The sequence below is a fragment of the Passer domesticus genome, chromosome 16 (assembly GCF_036417665.1).
Source record: "Passer domesticus isolate bPasDom1 chromosome 16, bPasDom1.hap1, whole genome shotgun sequence".
Lineage (NCBI taxonomy): Eukaryota > Metazoa > Chordata > Aves > Passeriformes > Passeridae > Passer > Passer domesticus.
The window spans coordinates 3,237,698-3,256,270 of NC_087489.1; the positions used below are offsets into that span (position 1 = coordinate 3,237,698).

At 50.2% G+C, this 18,573-nt stretch overlaps 1 protein-coding gene and 1 long non-coding RNA gene across 3 annotated transcripts in view; one reads left to right on the top strand and one right to left on the bottom strand.

Moving 5' to 3' along the window:
* Window positions 1–18,573, bottom strand: part of TOX2 (TOX high mobility group box family member 2) — a 153,459-nt gene that overhangs the window by 15,787 nt on the left and 119,099 nt on the right. For both annotated transcript variants that reach the window (XM_064391083.1, XM_064391085.1), the window contains exons 4-5: window positions 10,455–10,694; window positions 6,023–6,250 (exon numbers count right to left, since the gene is read on the bottom strand). In XM_064391083.1, the coding sequence (XP_064247153.1) occupies window positions 6,023–6,250; window positions 10,455–10,694 (468 nt within the window). The remainder of the gene's footprint in view (window positions 1–6,022; window positions 6,251–10,454; window positions 10,695–18,573) is intronic.
* On the top strand, window positions 1,063–10,461 carry LOC135281839 (uncharacterized). Its single transcript, XR_010348300.1, has 3 exons — window positions 1,063–2,297; window positions 2,421–2,765; window positions 9,462–10,461. It is a non-coding gene; the product is annotated as an uncharacterized LOC135281839 (long non-coding RNA).

Consider the following 18,573-nt stretch of genomic DNA (forward strand, 5'->3'; position numbering starts at 1 on the left):
CTCTCCTTGCCCTTCTTTCTATGATTCCATGACTGGTTTTTTTCTTCTCCCAGATGTGTAAATTTGGTTTTTATTCTGCTTGTAAGTCTGCAGGGTTTTTCTTGTAACTATTGTACACTTTCCTGCAAGATATGTCTTGAGATCACTATAACTTATGGCTTATGCACAAGATGTCTCAAAGCATGTCCTCCCTGCCACATTCCCCTTTCTCTCCACACATCCTTACCACAGCCACTGGAAAGGCAAATAGGGAACATGGCAGATTGTCCTTATTCCTTCCCAGATCCTCCTTTCCTCCGTGCATCCCCCTTTGTATCCCCTTCTTGGGCCAGACTTATTCTGTCCCTCCCACCATTAAAACCAACTAACCAAGCTTCACTTCCAGAAGAAAAGCTGTGGTCTGGACTGTAAGTCTTGAGGTCAACAACCCTGAGGACACCTCCAGGGAAGACCCTGGCAGTGGGAACTATTTGCATGGTTTCAGGAGAGCTCCTGCTTTATCCTGGTGGAGACACAGTGCTGGGAAGCAGTTCCTTTGGAGAATGAATGGAAGAGCCTGCAATGAAGCAGCAATTGCCATTGGTTAAAGCATCCTGAGAGGTTTCTGCTCTCACTGCCTCGACTTCATGGGGTGGTGTGGCATTCACATTCCTTGGAAAAATCCCTTTGCCCAGGATTTTACGCCTGGGAAGCTGAGAAGCCTCAGAGAAAAGGAAAACAATTCTTATCTCATTTGCTTCTCCTGTGTTGTGCTCATGTGGAATGTGTTTGGGGATTGTTCACCCACAGGTGATTGTTTCATTGGATTCTGCTGTGAGTTGTTTTCACTCTTTGGCCAATCAGGGCCAAGCTGTGTCAGGACTCTGGAGAGAGTCACCAGTTTTCATTATTATCTTTTTAGCATTCTGTAAATATCCTTTCTGTATTCTTTAGTATAGTATAGTATAGTGTTCTTTAGAATAGTATAGTATCATAAAGTAATAAATTAGCCTTCTGAGAACATGGAGTCAGATTCATCATTCCTTCCTTCGTCAGGGCACCCTGCAATTACAATAGGGTGGAAGTCATCCCTTGCTCCATGTGAGGGCACAAGGTTATTCCCAGGTCAATCCACTGAAGATTCCAAAGGGAACAGGAGGGTGACAAATCCAAAGCTGAACCTCCAATGAAAACCACACAGCATTCATCTTCCAAACCTCTGATCTTGCTCTCCAAGAAGGACAGTAACACTCGTGGAGCTGTTAAAAGGAGATCTGACCTTTCCCATCCTCCCCATTGATATCCTGCTCTCCACCAGATCTCTCTTGAAGCTTTGTTTGGGGTTGGTGCTTTGATCCCTCTCTGGTGCATGGCTTTCCTTGATGCCAGAAGATGCTGAAACCTCCTTCCAGGCTATAACAGCTGCCTGAACCCTTCCAGCCCTCACTGCCAGGGCTTGGGGCTGCAGGAGGAAAGTGCATCCTGCTGTGGCTCTGGTGCTGACAAAGCTGGAACTGGGCAGTTTGTAGCATGGCTGTTCCCATGGGATCTCTCTCCTTTGGTAGCTCTTCCATAAAACAGCTTTACAGCTGGCCCACGACGCCCCTGTCCCACCACAGGCCCTGCAGTGTCCTGTCAGCAGCAGATGGATCAGGTTCAATGAGCAGATGGATCTGATTAAATGGGTGATCTATTGCTTTCTGCTGAGCAGGCAATTCTTCTGCTGGGTAATTTACCCCTGGAGTGTGACTTGATCCCTGGAGCTGTGTTGTTCTCCAGGCTCTACATTTTTGTTTGGCCATGGAGTCATTCAGCATTACTGAACTGGTCCTGGTGAAGCACGAGCAAGAACTCATCTCTGGTACCTTTGTGTCCCAAACTCAACTGAAAATGCTGGGTTTGCCCAGTCTCTGCTCATTTCAGATGGGAAGCTCTGGGTTAGCCTGGGGATCACCCAGCAGGTTGCTTGGGAGCTCCTTGGTTCCTCTGCTCTCAGCTCCCAGGGCTATGGAAACACCTGCCCAGGGCTCTGACTTCATGGCTGGTTTTGCTGACAAAAAGAAGCTGGTTCCAGAGGCTCCTGCAGCTGCCACCTTGGCATTGACCTCTGTGCTCTCCACCACTGCTTGGCTCCAATCCAACCTCCTCTTCACCAAAATACTGCAGGGAACAGGGAGGTGCTCAGAGAGGGAAGAACAGAACTTGGCAGAGGAGAGTGAATCCAGAGATTTCTCTGGAGAGGCTCCAGGCTTGTGAGCCCCAGGAATCCCCCTGAGGGAGGGCAGCCACCAGGGCTGCTGTCACCTGCTCTTGAGCAGGTCTGGCCGTGGTGGCCCTGTGGTGGCACAGGCTGGCACCGGGCTGTCCATGCCAGGGGAAAATCCTCCTAGGGAATTTGCTCCAATCTAGAGCTCAATTTCTTCTAATTTCTGTCAAATCAGGCGGCCCTTTTAAACCTTGCTGGGGAACACTGCTTGAGACCTGCTAATGGAAAAACTCCCACCCAGGCACGGGATTCTGGAGCTGGGACCCGGAGCTGGATTCCTCTGACAGGTACCATTGGATGCTAATGGCTGAATTAGCATTTCACTCTGCAGCAAAGTCGGAGCTATCTCTACAGGAACAGCTGCTAAACTATTTGCAAAGTTCAAAGAGGATGTATTAATTTTTTTTTTTCCTTGAGTCACATTCTTCAGATTCCCTGTAAGCTCCTTAGGAAGGGCCACGCCAGCTGTTGAAGAATGAAGATTACAACGTCCTGCAAACGCAGCGCTGGGATATTTAAAGTATTGTTATTTATTCCTATTTTACAGCTGCCCTGGAACGGGTTAAAATGGGGAAGAAAATGGTGCTTTGCCGAACAGGTGTCCTTGAGCAGTACCCAAGGACACGGAGATTGCTAATCCTGTATTCCACAGCATGATCAAATCACCAGGCAACAGATATAAATAAAAAAAGGCAGGAAATAAGGAAATTTAGATACAAGTGTGTCAGAGGGAAAATGAAGATTCATTGTGAAGAGGCTGAGAAGAGAAGAAGAAGAAGGAACAAAATGACAAAGCCACAAATGATAAACCAGTAAGAACAAAAGAAAGGGGGGGAGAAAAAAGCCTCTCTGTGAAATGCATGTCTGTGACAGCAGCAGCCAAATCAAAGATGCTGCTAGATTATATGGTTTCTTGCATAATATGCATTCTGGTTCTCTCTCTGTGTTTGTCTTTCAGCTGGTGCACAGGGAAAAAAAAACATATCTGAAATGGGACGTGAGCAACCTTTATTTTCCTTGTTTCATCAGGAGGAGAAAGCAAATTTGCTTTGTGGGAGCAGCAGCACCTGCCCAATGGCAAATAAATAGCTCCAGCTTTGATATTACAGTGCATATAATCATTAGCAGCACAAATGGCAGAGGATTAACCCCCTGTGTGCTGGCCAGGACTACCTGGCAAGGGGCTGGCACGTCACTGCTGCCAGCAGAAATGCTGCAGGAGGTCTGTGAAGAGGGGCTGGGGCTCTGGAGGGGGCACAGGACCACCCTGCCCTGCCTGGCATGGCTACAAGCCACCAGCACTGGGCTTCCTGTTCAGCCCTTTGGCCCTGGCACAGGGCCCACCCCAGCTCTGTGCCCCCCCTGTGTGCAGGATGGAGCTGGGGGATGGATGGACACGGGGCAGGCACAGCAGGAACGTGTCAGGGGCTGCCCACACGTGGGGGAATCACAAAATGCCCTGGGTTTATGGACCAGCTCCCCTGGAACCCCCTCCCTGCTGCTTTCCCACAAGGTGGGAACCAAAACACCCCAGGACTGGGCCCCTGCTGGGCCCACTGGAGGGACAAGGTTTGCAAACCTTCTCTGAAGAGAAGCTCCAGGGGGGTAAAGAACTGCTTAGGAACACCTTGGGGCTGGCCCTGCACCTCTGGGGATCCAAGTGTGGGGTCAGCTCCAGAGCAGATCCTACAGCCTCACATCCACCCCTTCTCGAGCCAGGAAGAGGGGAACTGTTCTCCAACTAAAAGTTTGGTCATAATTTAGCCAAAACACCCAGATTTGGCTCTTGCTTGCCTGCTGTGCCACTGCTGCTTTTCCCCAGATTGCTTTCTGCAGTGAGGACATGAAGCCACTGTTGTCCACAAAGCCAAAAGCAGAGTCCTTGATGAAACACTTCCCTTCTGCAGCTTTTCCACCCCTTCCCAGAGCACAGTCCTGGTGCAGCCATGAGGCAGGCTGGACTCCCAGGCTGCAGCAGGATTCTGCCAGTGATGCTGGCTGTGCTGCTTGGACACCATCCCCTCTCCAGATGTGCCAGGAGAGCCCTGGGCATGCCTGCTTGCCTTCTTCACAGGGAATGTGTGCACCACATCCTGCAGGAAACACCTACAGGACAGCCCAGGCACTTGTTTTCACTTATTGAAGGCATTTAAAATTGTTCTTTTCCTTTTTCCCTTTCCATTGCATTGCCTCATGAATCTAAAAAAAGCTTCACCAGGGATGTTGGCAGAGGAAAGCAAACAGGAGCTAAATAAACTCTCCTCCAGCCAGACACTTCCAGAGTCAACGTGCCACATCACACAAACCAGGCACAGGCTCCCAGAGCCAAAGAGAAATCTTGTCCCTCCAGCCAGAGTCCTGGGCAGGGAGGTAACTGTTGTGGGAGAGAAGTATCCAGCTGGAGACAAAGCCAGGAAGTTAATATTTAAGCATTCAGACAAGGAACAAATGACTTAATTAAATCAATTACAGAGGGAGAAATGGAGCCACTTAGACAGCGTGTGTAAAGAGCTGGGAGGCTGCTGCGAGCTCATGAAAGAGAAGGAGGAGGGAGAGTTAGCAGGGAAGATAAACGGGCTGGTTTAATCCCTGCTGTTAATTAAGAGCTGAGCGTTTGCACTGCGCTGAGTCAGGGTCGTGCTTCCACTCGGAGCCAGGCTCAGTGCCCGAGCTGTGGTGGTGTTTGGAGCCAGGTGCAGTGAAGGAGGGGCAGGCTGAGATGCTGGGGGGATGCAAGCAGGAGAAAGAGGTGACACAAAGCTTTTCCACACTCCTGAACCTCCCTCACCCTGACGCAACAGCAAAACCCAAGCCCCTATCCTGAAGCTTCCCAGGGCTGGGGTCACCCTCCTGACCTTCCTCCCCTCTTCAGAGGAGGAATTTCTGCCTGCATGATCCTACAGTGATCCACCCAAAGAGGAGAAAAGGGAGCAGCAAAAGAGCTTTCATCCCTGAGATCCTCTGCTCTTACTCCTTACTCTGACTCAGTGTGAGGTGGAAATCAAGGTTCTATCCCAGAAGAACTTCCAATTAAATGGCTTTTTCCCTCCCTGCTGCTCTCTCCCCCAGTGCTGGCCATGGACACCCAGCTGGAGCCGTGGCCAGGCTCCAGGAGAAGTGCTCCCAGCTAAAGCCTGTTTGGGTGCAGGACACATCACACACCTTGTCAGATCTCCTCTGCCTGACAAACAGCCATCCTTGCTCTGGGAAGAGTTCCCTGGGGTTCCCTCCTTAGGCAAGGAGCAATTACAGGCCTTTGTAACTGACTCAGCAGCAGCCACAGAGGGAAAGCAGGAGCTGGAATTCTCCACCTGAAGCAGACAAAGTGGCTGACAGCTTTGGGGCAGCAAGGTTTCCTCTGTGAGGCCACTTCAGAAATCTCCTTCTGAAGCTTTTAAAGCCTGAATGCTGGGTTTGCAGCCAGCAGCTCAGGGAGTTAATAGTGTTTAGCCTGTTGGCTGTCACTCCTTGTACGTCAATAAGCAAATACAAACCCATCTCCCATCTCAAGCTGTAAAACCCCACGTCAGGGAAAGGCCACTGAGGGCTGTGCAGAGTATGAGCTTATCAAGAATAATTAGTTGTCATAAAAATTTGCTCTTCCCCACGCAACAACAGCAGTTTTGCACAGTGGGCACTTCAGCACTGCTCCCAAAAACAGTTTTTTAGCTGCACTTCAGCCTGTGGAAGCTCCTGGCCATGCCCTGAACACTCCTGCACTGTAGAAATACTCATTGCAACAGCTGAAAGACAAAAATAAATAACTCAGTAACTCACTTGCTTTTGTTCTTCTCCCAGGCTGTCCCACATCGATGCCACGATTTTCGACACGTCCCCAAAGGTGGCATTGGGGTTTTGCCCTTTGATGGCTGCTTGTGTGTCCCTGAAAAACAGGGCATAGGCTGACACGGGCTTCTGGGGCTCATTGGGGTCCTTCTTCTTCTTCTTCTTTTGGCTTTTGGGCTTTTTACCCAGGTCTGTTGAGGGTCTTTTCTCTCCAGTAGCCTGCAAAACCAAGAGATGAAGCTTAGCTAAGGTCTGATGCCAGCCCCTGGTACAGCCACTGAGCCAAGGAGATGAGAGAGGGAATGGGAAGTGCAGATGTCCCAGTGTGGAGAGGGGGGCAGCAGCCCTGGGGGTCTTTTTGTCCCCCAGGAGCCTCCTGGATCATTGCACAAACTGCTGGTGGGTGCCTGAGCCTGCTTTGGTGCCTCCTCTCAGACCAGCTCACAGCTCGGGTTCATCCCTTTGCCCCTGCTCCAAATCTGGAGCTTTCCAGTCCTCAGTCACTCTCCTTCCCCACCCTCCTCCCCAGCTCGCTCACTCCTTGATCCTTTTCTGGAACCTCTCCACATGCCTTGCTTCCCAGCTAGATTGCTTTAGCAGTCCATTAATTTCCCAAACTTGGCTTCCACATGGTTTCTGATTTCCACCTCACTAAGCCCCCTTTGCATCTGCTCCTGACTTCCCTCACCTCCCCATTCCAGGAGGGTCTGAGCACTGACCAAGCAACACCAGCATCACATTAAACATCACACCAGGGCCATCCAAAATTTGCTCCATCCTGCTAACATATCCAGAAAACCATCCAGGAACTGAACTGTTTTAATCACACCAATTAAATGCTTTGGCTGTGCTGTTCACTCCTCCGACCAATCTGGGCACAGCTGGTGACAGGAATGGCTGTGTCACACTCAGTGCCAGGGGCTGCTGGAGCTCAGGGGAGCAGAGCACAGGGAACAGGAGCTGGCCTTGGTGGCTGCTCAGCAAGAGATGCTGCCACTGGGCTGGGGAGTGAAACAGCAGGGCTGGAAACGGGGATGCTTCCACTGAAGGCAGCAGGGAAAGAAGATCCTGATCATTCTCCCTTGGCATGCCCTGTGCAGGAAAAGTTTCTTCCCCCAGAGGGGCTGGCACTGCCCAGGCTCCCCAGGGAATGGGCACGGCCCCGAGGCTGCCAGAGCTCCAGGAGCGTTGGGACAGCGCTGCCAGGGGTGCCCAGGGTGGGGCTGTTGGGGGGTCTGGGCAGGGCAGGGTGATCCTGTGGGTCCAGCTCATGATATTCCATGATTCTGTGAATAGAGGAGACCACAGAAGCCTCCATGGGAGGATGTGCAAAGGAAAAGACCCCTGGAAAACACTTGGATACCCATCAAAGCTTTCAATGCATTAACTGAAAGCTTGCACTACAGGGAAGCACCATTACCCTTATTTCACAGTGAGGGAAAACCTAAATACATCTGGGATGGCAGAGAATGAAAGCACTGCTGGATCTCTGCATCCTTGAGGGCAAACAGGACCAGCCCCTCCACCTGCAGCCCTCAGCTCAAGGCACTACCATCAGCTGCACAGGTTGTTGAATTACTTGGAAAGACACAGCTTTAAACATCAAGATCTTGTGAAAACAATGCCTCCAGCTGAGCTGGGGACAAACAGCCCCTTCTCCTGATGGATTGGTCAATTTGAGCATGTGCCATTGGTCAATCTGAGCATGTGCTTGGCAGTGCCAGGATTTAAGAGGCTTCCCTTCAGCTGGCAGAGGCCAGGCATGGGGAGGAAAAGGGCAGCAGCGTTCCTGCTCTCCAATCTGTAGCTCTTGACTGATCATTAATTTCAGTATCAGCGCAGTGACATTTGTCAAACAGACAGTGACCATTAGTGAATGAGCAGAGAGACCACAAAAATTGCATTTAATTTAAAATTGCCCAATTGGGCTTGAATGGGAGGCCTGGAGGTGAAAGGCCAGCTTATTACAAGGGAAAAAAAAATGCATGACAGGGCTTCAGCCCATTAGGGAGTGAGATGGTATTTTAACTAACTGTGATCCCATTTGACTCAGTGGAGTGCTATGGGGAACCTGCTCCCACACAGCCACTGGCCAAGCCAAGGAGCTGGAACTGCAGCAGCACAATCCCAGCTGCATTTACAGCTCAGGCAGCTCCAAAGAGCACATGGGATTTAGGGGAAACAGCAGCAGGGAGAAGAGCAGGTTTTGGTATTCATGGGGTTTTCCAGGTGGGATGAGACAACAGCCTGGGCTTGGACCTCAGGAGAGTTTTGACCAACCCAAACCATGCTCATGGCTAAAGTCAACCCCCAGTGAGCCAGTGCCTCACTGCCCCAGAGCATCTGCAGCCCCAAGGGTCATCCCCGTGGTCAAAGGGACCAGGGAGGCTGGGCAGGGGCATGAAGAGCATGGCCAGCTGCCCATGGTGGCCACTGGCATTGGACCTGCCCTGGAGAGGCAGCAGAAGATTTGTTTGGTGGCAGAGGTGGACGGGGCAATGATGTGATCCCAGAAACTTGGTGCCTTAGATGTTGAACCAAGGAAGGGCTGAAACCTCATGGACACTGAGATTTTAATAACTATGGAGAGTGGCCACTAATCCAGCTGGAATTTGGGCTGTACCCACCTGTCCCTCCCATTCATGTGCACCCACACCAAGCTGTGAAGCAGGTAAATACACCAGTGAGGCTCAGAGAGCTCTGAAATTCAAAATCTCCCTGGCTCGGGGGACCTGAAGGACCTGCTGGCATCAGACTCATTTCTTTAACCTGTGACCTTCTAGCTCACAAGATTAATTTCTGCTTGTTAGATGTTGTTTTGATGACTTGTTGCAGAAAAGCCCTCAATGGTCATGTGAAAAAGTGACTGATGGGTGAAGGCAGCAGCTGTGCAGACAGACAAAGCAAACAGAAACCTGCAGGCCACAGCGTGGGTCTGCTGCTTTCCTCACACTCAGCATCTCCTCCTCCCTCAAACATCACTCCCACCTGCCTGGGGGTTACAGGGCAGAACAATGAGAGGGATTGCCTTAAGGATTAGGAAAAATTCTAATCTCTGCAAGCTGTCATCATCTGGACATCTCCAAATTTCCTACCCCATGGGCACCACTGGCTCAAGAAAGCAGAAGATTCAACCCCAAAGCTGTGCCCTGCTCAGGGGCTCCTGGGTGGCTGACAGGAAAGCTGGGTGATGCTGGTGGAGGCAGAGACAGAAGCTGGTGTGTCACTACACTGAAACTCATTTCCTCCTGACATGAAAGATTTCAGCTCCCAGGTGCACAAAGCCTGGAGCTTTGTGACGCAGGCTCTGGGAGATGGCAGGCTGTGGGATCCAGCAGCACAACCCCTCCCACAGTGTTCCCTGAACATGGAATCGCAGAGTTTGAAAAATTCCATTTGTTTTAACCTCTTGTATCCCTTCTTTTTGCAGTTTTATCCACTGAAGCTGTTTCCACCCACATGAGAATTCTGCTTTGAAATGCCCTAATCTGAAGTGAAATCTGCCAATGGATGAAAAACTACAGGATTGATGGGAATCCATTTTCCTGGATTTCCATGAGAGGGAAAGATTTTTGCTCAGTGCTATAATTTTCCTAGTTTTCCAGCCCGTGCACTGTTTGCTGCTCTGGTTATACATTCAAACCCTGTCACAACAGTCTGTTTGGGAGGGACAAGGTTACAATACCAGTGCCTTCAGGAGAAGGTTTTCCATGGAAGGCTTTAATCAAAGTCCCCAGGGAGCCCAGCAATTTACCTGCAGGCTGTAATTGCAGTTTGCCCTCAGTAAATAACAGCCACAGATCCCTGGAACATGGCACATGTTGTGTGGCTTTACTGGTACACTTGGAGTGAGATGGACAACAACCAAAGTGTGTCCAAACCCCCAGGAATTCCTGGGATTTGTTGGTGCCACACTCAGCAGCAGTTGTGTTGGCTGTAGAGACCATTTGGGACACTGCTGACTACTGAAAACACCACCTTGGTGAGCTAAAAGGCAGAAGATTCTTTGAATTCCTGTTTGTTTTCATTAGCAAGCCATGTCCAATGAGCTCCGTTAAATCCCACCATGAGTTATTTTCCTTCACTGTTTCAGTCTCCTCTACCCACCACCAGAAATCCAATTTAGCTCCAAGCATTTGCAGACTCTTAGCCCTGAAGCTGCTTTGCTCACTGTAATCATCACCCCAGGAAATCCTGTGGCCTGATGGAACTGGTAAAATGTGGGGGCAGGAGAACAGCTCTGACCTCCAAACCTGCTGAGTGCCAGCCTGCCATGGTGGACCCCACCCTAGCTGGGAACAGTGCCCTCATCCTTGGGAAAGTCTCCACTATAAATGCCAAAACAAGAGCAGCAGTCTGTGGTTTTATTTAGCACAATTTACCCCCCTCTGAAAAGCACCAAACGCGGCGCGACCGCGTGTACCTTGTAATGCGACTCGGTCTCCTCTTCCTGAGTGGAGCTGGAGGGAGATGGGGTGGCAGACTTGCTTCCCGGGGGCGAGGGGGAGCCGTGGGTGACCCCGCTGCGGATGCCCATCTGGGAGATGAGCTGGGACTGGCTGAGGGCTCCCATGGGGCCGCCCAGCATGCCGGGCCGGTTGAGCAGCGGCACTTGGCGGTTGGACTCGTAGGACGCGGCGTCCGAGTGCACCATCTCCTGGATCTGAGGGAGGGAGAGATCACGTGTCACTACAAAATTCATTCATTCGTTCATTCATTCATTCATTCATTCATTCATTCATTCATTCATTCGCCATACTGCCAAATCACTTTAAGGCTGATTTATTGTTTAAATTGCTCCACATGGCTGGGAAAGTCTTCCTTGAGCTCGCTTCCAAACGAGGCGAGCTGAGCACTGTGCACTCGTTGCTGTGCTCATAAGCCTGACAGAGAGGTGCTAAATCAGCTTTGTGTGTGGGCTGTGTGCCCAGAAGGTGCCCCTGAGTGCCTCAGGGACTGCTGGTGGCTGCCACCTCTCAGGGATCTGAAAGAAAGGTTCACAAACAAGTGATTTATGGCAAAATCACCAGGACAAGTGAAGCTCCTCCAAGCCTCATCCAGCCTGGCCTTGGACCCTTCCAGGGATCCAGAGGCAGCCACAGCTTATCTGGGCACCCTGTGCCAGGGCCTCCTCACCTTCACAGAGGCATTCCCCACCTTCTCTAATATCCCATCTAAACCTACCCTCCTACAAATTAAAATCATTCCTCCTTGTCCTATCCCTCCATCCCTTGTCCCCAGTCCCTCTCCAGCTCTCCTGCAGACCCTTTATGCACTGGAAGGGAATCTAATGTTTCCCCAGAGCCTTCTCTTCTCCAGGTGAACATCCCCAGCTCTCCCAGCCTGGCTCCAGAGCAGAGGGGATCCAGCTTTTGGAGCATCTTCATGGCCTCCTCTGGATTCATTCCAGAAGGTCCAGCCCCACTACACCAAGAAGCAAATAAGAGATGAGATGAGATGAGATGAGATGAGATGAGATGAGATAAGGACAAACCCTGCTGTCTTGTGCATCAGGACCCCATTCCCAGTTTGAATCATTTCCCCCAAAACCCCATTTTCCCACAGGATCCATCCTTGCTGATCTAGTAGAGCTTGGCTCCTGCACAGCCTCATCCAGCCATGGAGTGGGAGGGACGCAAACCCTACCTGAAACACTTGTCAGACTTTTCCCCTTTTACCTTAATCTGATTAATGCTAATGTGAGATTAAAGACCTGAGCTCCTGATCAGCCCACTGAGGTGCAATCCCTCATTTCCAGGGGAGATTCACCAACACCATCAACAGCACACACAGAAGAAGACCTAGGGAAGACCTGTGAGGCCTCCAAAGGCTTCAGAGGACATAAATCCAAACACAAACCCAGATTTCCCGCTGCAGGTCAGGAATCAAGAGCTTTACAGCACACCTTGACACAGACAGAATGTTCTGCTCTCCTTTGGACTCTCCAGCAGAAGAGCAGCAGTGTCAGCAGAACAGCTTTCCCTGGATCTGCCCCTTTCCTGTATTAATTGTGAAGGGATTGAACTCACAGGAATTAAATACATTCCTGCATTTCAAAAGCACCAGTCTGACTGAGGCTGACTTAGGGGCCACACTGAAGTGCTGCCCTTGGCTTTGGTGGTGTCAAGGAGGCAGCAGGGCTGGCTTTGCTTAGAGGCAAAGGGGCACAGAGCTTAACTATGCTTTGCTTAGGGGCATAGAGATTAACTATGGCAAATTTTGTGTGCCCTTAAAACCTTATAATGTGCCCTTGAAACCTTATTATGTGTCTTACTGCAGAGCTCTGGCTGTCCTGGTCATAAAGACATCGAGGATGATGCACCCATGGAGACAGACACCAGGCTTGGGCAGCACAGGGGGCACCAGAGATGCAATTTTTGCTTTTAAACAGAATTTGCAAAAGCCATGGGAATGGCCTGGGTGAGACAGGCAGTGACAGGGAGCGTGCAAGGTGGGGACACAGCTCCCATCTGCTGAGCAGTGAGCAATTCCCAAACTCCAGCCAAAAAATGTACATTTGTCTTGGGTTTTGTCAGTTTAATCCAGACCTTTCATGTTGGAGAAGATCTGCCAGCTGCTAAGGAAAAGAATAATTTATTGTCCTTATTTTAAATTTAAATGAAGGGAAAGTTTGGAAGATGGGAGAAATGGGGCAGGCTATGAGATGTGGCTTAAAAAATTCTAAAATTTAAAACAGCTTGCTCACGTTTCAGCCACAGTAGTCTCCTGAGGAAATACTGTATTAAGACAATTTTTTTGAAACTTTTATTACGTGGCCAATGGACCACAACGGCTCAGTTTATCCATTAAATATGTAATCACGCATTTTTCTTTACAGTGCATGTTATTTATGCATCAGAGCAGAACAAGTCCAGGAGTGCAATTATGGATATGGGCCACATGCTGCAAATGCCTCTGAAAATTTGTAGAAAAAACCAGGAACCTGAGCCTGGCTCAGAGAGCTCCTCCAGGAGCCCCATGCTCTCAGCAGCCCCATCACAGAACCTTTCAAGCAGCAGAGACCCAGCAATTTTCCTGGGACATTGTTCTCCAAGGATACCTTAGCCCAGCTTGCCCCTCCCAACTCCTTTACATCCCCATAAGGATGGGGACAGACCCTTATTCAGGTGATAGGACAAGGGACAGTGGTTTTAGACTAAAAGAGGGTTGATTTAGCTTAGATATAAGATAGAAGTTTTTTACAATGGAGATGGTAAAACACTGGCACAGATTTTCCAGAGCAGCTGTGGCTGCCCCTGGGTCCCTGGCAGTGCCCAAGGCCAGGCTGGACAGGGCTGGAGCTGCCTGGGACAGTGGAAGGTGTCCCTGCCATGGCAGGGGGTGGCACTGGGTGGCCTTTAAAGGTCCCTCACAACCCAAAGCATTCTACAATTGCATGATATAAAAGTGCTTTTAGTTGAATATTTTATTTAGTTGAATCTCTCCCTCTCCCACATCTGCATCTCTTCTCCCCCAGTCCAGGAGGCTCTGCAGGACATGCACAGCTCCTCACATGCACCCTGCTGACCAGGAACTGCCCTCACCATTTGGCACTCACTGCATTTTTCTCTGCTTCCCTTTACTTTTTAAAAAAATACAATTTTGGAAACAACATGCCAGGCTGCCACCTCTCTATCACTCCTGGTGATGACTCCTGGTGTCCCCAGGAGTGGTGGAAAAGCCACTTGGGTTTTCCAGCTGTGAAATATTTGGAGTGAAAATGATGGTGAGTTGTTCGTGTGCAGCACTGGAGCTTCTTAAATAGGATTAAGGATGAGGATGGCTCTCACTCAAGGCAGGGAAAGGGTTATTCCTGCTTCTCACTGCAGGATCCTGCTGACACTGAGCTGGCACCCAGAGCACGTGATACCCCCCAAAAAAGACCCAAGGAAAGAGAGACCTCCAGGAGCAGGATTTTGAGGTGACTCCCAGCAGCAAACGGCCTAATTAGGCAAGGAAATTATGAATGAAACTGTGATCATGGCAAGCCAAAGTGAAAGGAGGTTATGAATGCTGTGTGAAAGAAAACAACCTGCTCCTGTGGGATGCAGTGCCAGCCCTGGGCTCAGTGGGGCTGTCCCATGCCTTTCCCTGCCCCACAGAGCCCACTGGAAACACAGTGGAATTAAATATCCCCATAAATGTGATCAGCCCCTTCCCAGGAGCAGAGGCTGTGAGAGGCAGCCCAGATCCCCTCTCCAGCCCGGGAATTCAGCCCTTCAAGCTCACCACGAGGTGCTGCAAAAGGCCCAGGATGGGTTTGCTGGGCTGAAAAGATGTTTTGCTTCTCAGAGGAAACCCAGAGTGCAGTGTGATGTAGTCATTGCTAAAGTAATTAAGTGCATCTTACTTAGCAGATTCCCAAAGGCTGTGCTAACTCAAGACAGCTTCTTTTCCACAATATTTCAATTCTTTTAATGAATATGCATATCAGGCCCATAAATGCTCCAGCTAATCCAGAGAAGGAGAGAAGAACAGGCAGACAAACAGCACATGGTCCACGTTCCCTGTTTCTGGGAGAAGGGGAATTCAGGAGTGACAAATGCCATGAGCAAGAGCCCAGCTGGGGACTGGGGTGCTCTGCTAACACAGATAATGTTTCAAATGTGTCAAGCCCAGCTTCAAGTGCACCGTTGCCCAAAATTCTAATGTAAAAAGCAGCTCTTGGGGGAGAGCAGCAGCCAGCAGGGCTCAGGCAGGGATGCTGTGCCATGGAATTGCCTCCTGCTAAATCCTGACTCCCAACTGCAGCCCCGAGGCAGGTCCCACCCCTAAAGCCACCTTCTGCCTTTGCTTTCCATGGGATTTTTCTCCTCCTCTGTGGGAAAAGGATTTGTAAAGAATTCTTAACGTTTGATAGAAAGATTATATAGTGTGTATTTGTACGTAAACTTTGAGATAAGAAATGTTAACTTAGAAATATTATAGAATAAGACAGATATTGTTAAAAGAGAAATAGAACTAGACATAAGTTTAAAAAGATAGTTTTATAAATAAGACTAGATAATTTCGAGAAATATAATTTAAAAAGATATAATGTGGTAGGATTTACAAAGAGTAATTTTAATGATCAAAAGATCATAAGCCAAGAAATACTTATAATGTATTATAATTAATAAATAGGTAGCTTCTGGTTGTGAGTTATAACATCTGTATCATGTCACGCTTCTCATGAGACTGAAAATGGAATAAAAGTTTTTAAAACACCTCTCAGTTGCCCCATCTCTGGGTCAGAAAAGGGCTTCATCAGACACTTCTCTTCCTCCTTCTCTCACCTTCCTTGGTCTCAGCCAAGAACAAGCCCTGTGCTCAGGAGGCAGAAGTAGCTTCCAAACAGGTAAAATGGGGGTATTGAAATCAATAACCCTAACTGCAGAAGATTTTCAATTATTGGGCTGATTCCTTCACTGGCTTCTTTTTTAGGGGGTACTATTTAATTCTCACTGGTAGTGCCCCTTCCTTAAGCTTAATTACTATGGGGGAGGCATTTTTTGCTCTCCCTGGTACATCAGAGGCCCATACCCCGGGAAACACTTGACTTAATATCTCTTCATTAATTTCCTCCTTAATTTCAATAGCTGTTAAGACTGCTGCAGACCCAGAGGTTCTGTGTGATTCCCCCGTGGTGTGCTCTGCCCTGGGAGCAGCGATGCCCCAGTGCCCAGCCCTGCTGCCTGCTTGGCTGGGCTGCATTGGTGGGACCCATGCCAAACCAGGTGTGTGGTACCCAGGGAGCAGCAGAAAGAGAAACCTGGCTGGAGTTTGCCACACAGCCCTGCCCTGCACCCCCCTGAGCTGGAACAATGGCCAAGATGAGCAGGAGTGGGCAGCACCGAGGGGCAGCACTCCATGTGCCAGGCACCCCAGCACCTGGGCACCCCAGCCCTGTCCTGGGCTCATCCCCCAGCGTGGGCAGCACACAGGGGAGCCCTGCCCCTCTCCCTGCTCAGGGGAGACCCCACCTGCAGAGCTGCCCCAGCCTGGGGGCTCCCAGCTCCAGAAGGATGTGGAGCTGCTGGAGAGAGTCCAGAAGCCACAGAGATGCTCCAAGGGCTGCAGCACCTCTGTTATTGAGACAGGCTGGGGGTGCTCACCTGGGAAAGAGAAGGGTCCAGGGAGGCCTGAGAGCCCCTTCCAGTGCCTAAAGGAGCTTAGAAGATGGAGACAGGTCTGTTAGCAGGACCTGTTGTGACAGGACACAGGGTGATGGTTTAAACTAAAAGAGAGATGATTCAGAGTAGGTATGTGGAAGAAACTTTTTATGAGGGTGCTGAGGCCCTGGCACAGCGTGCCCAGAGCAGCTGGGGCTGCCCCTGGATCCCTGGCAGTGCCCAAGGCCAGGCTGGACAGGGCTTGGAGCAGCCTGGGATGGTGGAAGGTGTCCCTGCCATGGCAGGGGGTGGGATGAGATGTCTCTAAGGTCCATTCCAACCCAACCCATTCCATGATTCCATGACTCCCACCCTTCCCAGGATCAGTTAACACAGGTGGCCTGAGCTGTCACAGCCTTCCTCACCCAGGCTCTTCCTCTCCAGGCAAGGCAAACAGCTGCTCCAGGGGCAGCCACCAGGCTCATCCCCAGCACAGCTTCCCTCTCCTTGGGTTTGTTCCCAAGAACAAGGCTTTATAATCACAATCAGCCAGGGAGAGGAATTATCTGCTGAACAGCTTTGAAGCAAAGTTTTCCCAGCAGGCTTTTCCTGTATTGAAGTTTCAGTGGAAACGCATCACCATAGCTGAAATACTTAAAGATGATTTACTTAAAAAAGAGAGAGAGCAGGAGAGAGAGGAGCTGATAAGAAAATATATCCCCAATTACCACCCCTCCTCTTCCCGATTTGTAACTGCTCCTAATAAACTTTCATGGTCTGTGTAAAATGCTTTAGTGCAGTGACAAATTTCTGCTGGAATTTGAGATGTCTTGTTCAGAGTAATAGCTATCTCACACAGGTGCCCAGCTGCTATTGTAAAATCAGTAAGCATTTAATTGAAACAAATGACTATAATAATAGTACATTATCCCTGCAGGCTCATAGCCATAACAGTTTTAATTATTGAGTTAAGAGTCAAACTAATTTATCCTTTAAAGTAACAGCCACATCTTTGGTTCCACCGATCATCCTATTATGAACACGAGGGGAACAGTTGGAAAGGATTTAAAAAGGAAGTAATTTATTTTGGAGGAGGTGGGGGGCATTTATCACAAGGCAGAGGATTTCCCTGTGCACTGGCATTCCCAGTTGTGGTTGTCACTTCCCTCCTGGGTGTGTCCAGCTCCCAGAGGGACCAAGCACACAGAGGGTCCCCTCTGCCAGCTCCTGGGGACCTGTACCCCCACCAGGATGCCACGGTGGGGCTTTGCAGCACAGGAGCCCATTGGAACTGCTGGGGCCAGCTTTGGGGGTTTGGGCACGTGGAAATTTTTTGATCTATTTTGAAATTACAGTTTGTCTTCATTGAGCACAGTGGAAAAAAAAAAGGTTTTATAGATTCAAGTTTGCAAACACGATCTGAAGGAGCATCTCTGAACTCAGAACCAGGCAGCAAAGAGGAAGGATCCACATCCATGGCTTTAAAAAAGCATTTCTGAGACACAGACCTACAGTGGGGCAGGTTTGAAGGCACAGCTTTCCCCAGCCCTGGGTTTCATGAGCCTTCCTGATTTTATTGTGGTGGCTGTGACAAAGGGATCTAAAGCACCTTTGTGAGCCCAGGGCACCACACGGGGAGGGGATGGAGAGAGGAGGGTGGCAAAGAAATGGGGAACTCCTCTCTGTGGGGTTCAGAACCTGCCTGGGGGGGTGGATTCATCTGTCACATCCCCCTGTGGATGATCCCTGGAGCAAGCCCAGAATGCAGCCTCTGTGGCCAGCCTGTGCTGCCAGCCCTGGAGCTCACAGTCCAGCCCTGGAGCTCACAGCCCATCCCTGGAGCTCACAGCCCTGGAGCTCACAGCCCTGGGGCTCACAGCCCTGGGGCTCACAGCCCATTACTGGAGCTCACAGCCCTGGAGCTCACAGCCCTGGGGCTCACAGCCCATTCCTGGAGCTCACAGCCCTGGAGCTCACAGCCCATTCCTGGAGCTCACAGCCCATCCCTGGAGCTCACAGCCCTGGAGCTCACAGCCCATCCCTGGAGCTCACAGCCCATCCCTGGAGCTCACAGTCCTGGAGCTCACAGCCCATTCCTGGAGCTCACAGCCCATCCCTGGAGCTCACAGCCCATTCCTGGAGCTCACAGCCCAGCCCTGGCCAGACTGGAGGGCTCTCACCCTTTCTCCTTCCCCAGAGCACTTGCAGAGCACCATCCACCCCGTCCTGCCCTGGCCAAAGACACACACAGAGCTCTGCCCTCTCTCCATGCTCCCCACCCTGCTCATTGCTCTGGATGATTTTTTGCACATCTCCCTCAGCAGCACCCACCCAAAACATCTCACAGCCCTTTTCCAGAGCCACCATCTCTAAGGAGAGGAGTCCTCACCTTGAAGGACCATTTTTGCTCCTGCAAGGAGGACAATACTGTTTTCCCAAATACACCTTCTC